Source organism: Penaeus chinensis, chromosome 22 (genome assembly GCF_019202785.1).
Source record: "Penaeus chinensis breed Huanghai No. 1 chromosome 22, ASM1920278v2, whole genome shotgun sequence".
Classification (NCBI taxonomy): domain Eukaryota; kingdom Metazoa; phylum Arthropoda; class Malacostraca; order Decapoda; family Penaeidae; genus Penaeus; species Penaeus chinensis.
The window spans coordinates 20,620,847-20,623,346 of record NC_061840.1 but is presented as its reverse complement, the minus strand read 5'-3'; the positions used below and the strand labels follow the sequence as shown (position 1 = coordinate 20,623,346).

Genomic DNA, 2,500 nt, shown 5'->3' with positions numbered 1-2,500 from the left:
ATGTGTTTTCCCATTAGGTTCCCAATACTTCTCATCTTTATCTTTGTAAGTTCTCCTTCCACCCTTTTCGCCTGTCAACCATGGCTAGTGGTTCTTCCTTTCTTTGGTTGGTATTACTTCTCCAGTTCCCTTTTCAATGTTTTTTTGAAATGCTGTCCACTGTCATTGTGCGGTCCTTTCTTCAGTCTCGTTTTCCTCTTTTAATGCCTCATATCTGTTCGTAAACACTGTGTTATATTTTTTTTCTTCATTCCTCAATTCAGTTTATTTCTTCTTTCCATTTCTTTTTCTAGGGCTCTTAATTTTAAGTTTCACTCTTGCTACTACTGGATTATGATCGGCATCCTCATCTGCCCCTGGATATGTCTTCACATGTTGGATTGCATTTATAAATCTTCTGTTTGATTGTTATGCAATCCATCTCTAGGGCTTTTCTAGGTGTATTTTCCTTATGGTTTGTCTGTTGTTGTTGTTTTATGCAGACCATTCTATCCATCCTGTGCTCCTTCAATTTGTTACATTAGTCCTAACTGTCCAACAATGTCTTCAAAACTTCCTTCGCCCACCTTTGCATTTAAGTCCCTCCTCCTCTTCGCTTTGCTCCTTTTATTTCTCCGAAGAGTTTGTCTGTTTCTTCTGTACTATCAGCAGCATATATCTGCATTATGCTGATGTTGAATGTTCTTAACTTAACTAATATGACTCTATCTGATATTGCCCAGTAGCCATGATGCAACTGGACACGGTCTTTGACATCAGAGCCCTCTCCCCATTGAACTGTGTCCCCTCCTGAGTATATTAAATGACTTTCTCTACATCCTGCTCCCAGCCATCTGATTTCTCCTGAGCCTAGTATGCCAAGTGTAATGTTCTTTCTTGCTCTTTCAATGTTTGTGTATGTATATGCATATATATTACACACATACGCACACAGATTCTGAAATGTACATCATCTGTAGCACCTTCGTGTCCATGTCGGCGAGGCCAACGAAAGTTTGTTTTCCCCCTCACCCGCCTGCTCCCTCCTCCGCAGCGGCCGGCAAGGAGTTCCACCTGGGGGCGTCTGACCTCGAGAAGGAGGGCAACTGGACCTACCTGTCGGGCCGCCCCGTCGACCCGAGGGGCTGGATGGCTGGCGAGCCCAACGACCCCGCCCACGATCAGAACTGCCTCAATTTCTGCTTCCAGGGTTGCAGGGCGTCCTACCCGCCCCTCAACGACCAGTACTGCCACCGTGAGAAGAACTTCGTGTGCGAGTTCTTCGTCGCTTAGGAATAGGGGACACCTCGCGCACTCTGTCAGCACCTGTGGTCTGTCAGCTCTTTCGTTCTGTCAGCTCCTGTGGTCTGTCAGCTCCTGCGCTCTGTCAACACGTGTGGTCTGTCAGCTCTTTCATTCTGTCAGCTCTTTCTTTCTGTCAGCTCCTTCGTTCTGTCAACTCCTGTGGTCTGTAAGCTCTCTCGTTCTGTCAGTTCCCTCGTCAGCTGAACTGTGCTGCGTCGAAAGCTATAGGAATACGAAGAAAGAACACACTATGCTGACACTTTGGTGTAATATGTACACACAGCTGTTTCTATGAACATTCTGAACTGCCGCGTCTTTGTATCATTAATCTGGAGGATCATATTTTCTGGCGGTAGGTAGATGTAATAGATAAATTCAAAGAGATCTTTTGAAAATCACTTTCTTTCCTGCATTCCTTTATGAACAAAGTAACGAAACAAAATAAATTGTTGGTCAGAATAAGTAGCTCATATGAAACACAAATGATAATAATCATAACAATAATCACAATACTAATAATTATTATTATAACATTGATAATCATGAGGATGATGATGACAAATATAATAAGGATAAAACAGTAACAATAACATCAGTGATGATCATAATAGTAATAGCAATAATACTGATAATAATGGTGATAGTAATAATAATAGCAATATTGATAATAGTAATGATAATATCAATATTGATAATAGTAATAATAATATTACTATTGATGATGATGATAGTGATGAAAATAATGATAAATGAATAAAGAATAGGTAAATGCTTTATATCATAACAGTAATAATACTAATGATAACATTAATAATAAAAATAACTATTATTATTATAACAATAATAATGATAATGATAATACTATTGATAGTAATAATAATGACAATGATGATGACAATAATGATAACAATACTGATAATACGATAATAACAATAATAATAATGATAAAAATTATAATGATACTGAGAATGATAATGATAATGAAAATGATAATAACAATGATGATAATAACAATAATAATATAATAATAATGATAATAATAATAATAATAGCAATGATAATAATAATAGCAATAATAATATAATAATAATAATAATAATAATGATAATGATAATAACAACAACAACAATAATAAAGTAATAATATTAATAATAATGATAATAACAATAACAATATAATAATATGTTTTATTATATTGTTATTGTTAATTATTAAT

General features: G+C 36.1%; 1 protein-coding gene across 1 annotated transcript in view; it reads left to right on the top strand.

Moving 5' to 3' along the window:
• LOC125037112 (C-type lectin domain family 17, member A-like) overlaps window positions 1-1,683 on the top strand; it is a 4,451-nt gene extending 2,768 nt beyond the window's left edge. The window contains exon 3 of the mRNA XM_047630121.1: window positions 1,034-1,683. Coding sequence (XP_047486077.1) covers window positions 1,034-1,272 — 239 coding nt within the window. The 3' untranslated portion in view covers window positions 1,273-1,683. The remainder of the gene's footprint in view (window positions 1-1,033) is intronic.
• The last annotated feature ends 817 nt before the right edge of the window (window positions 1,684-2,500 follow it).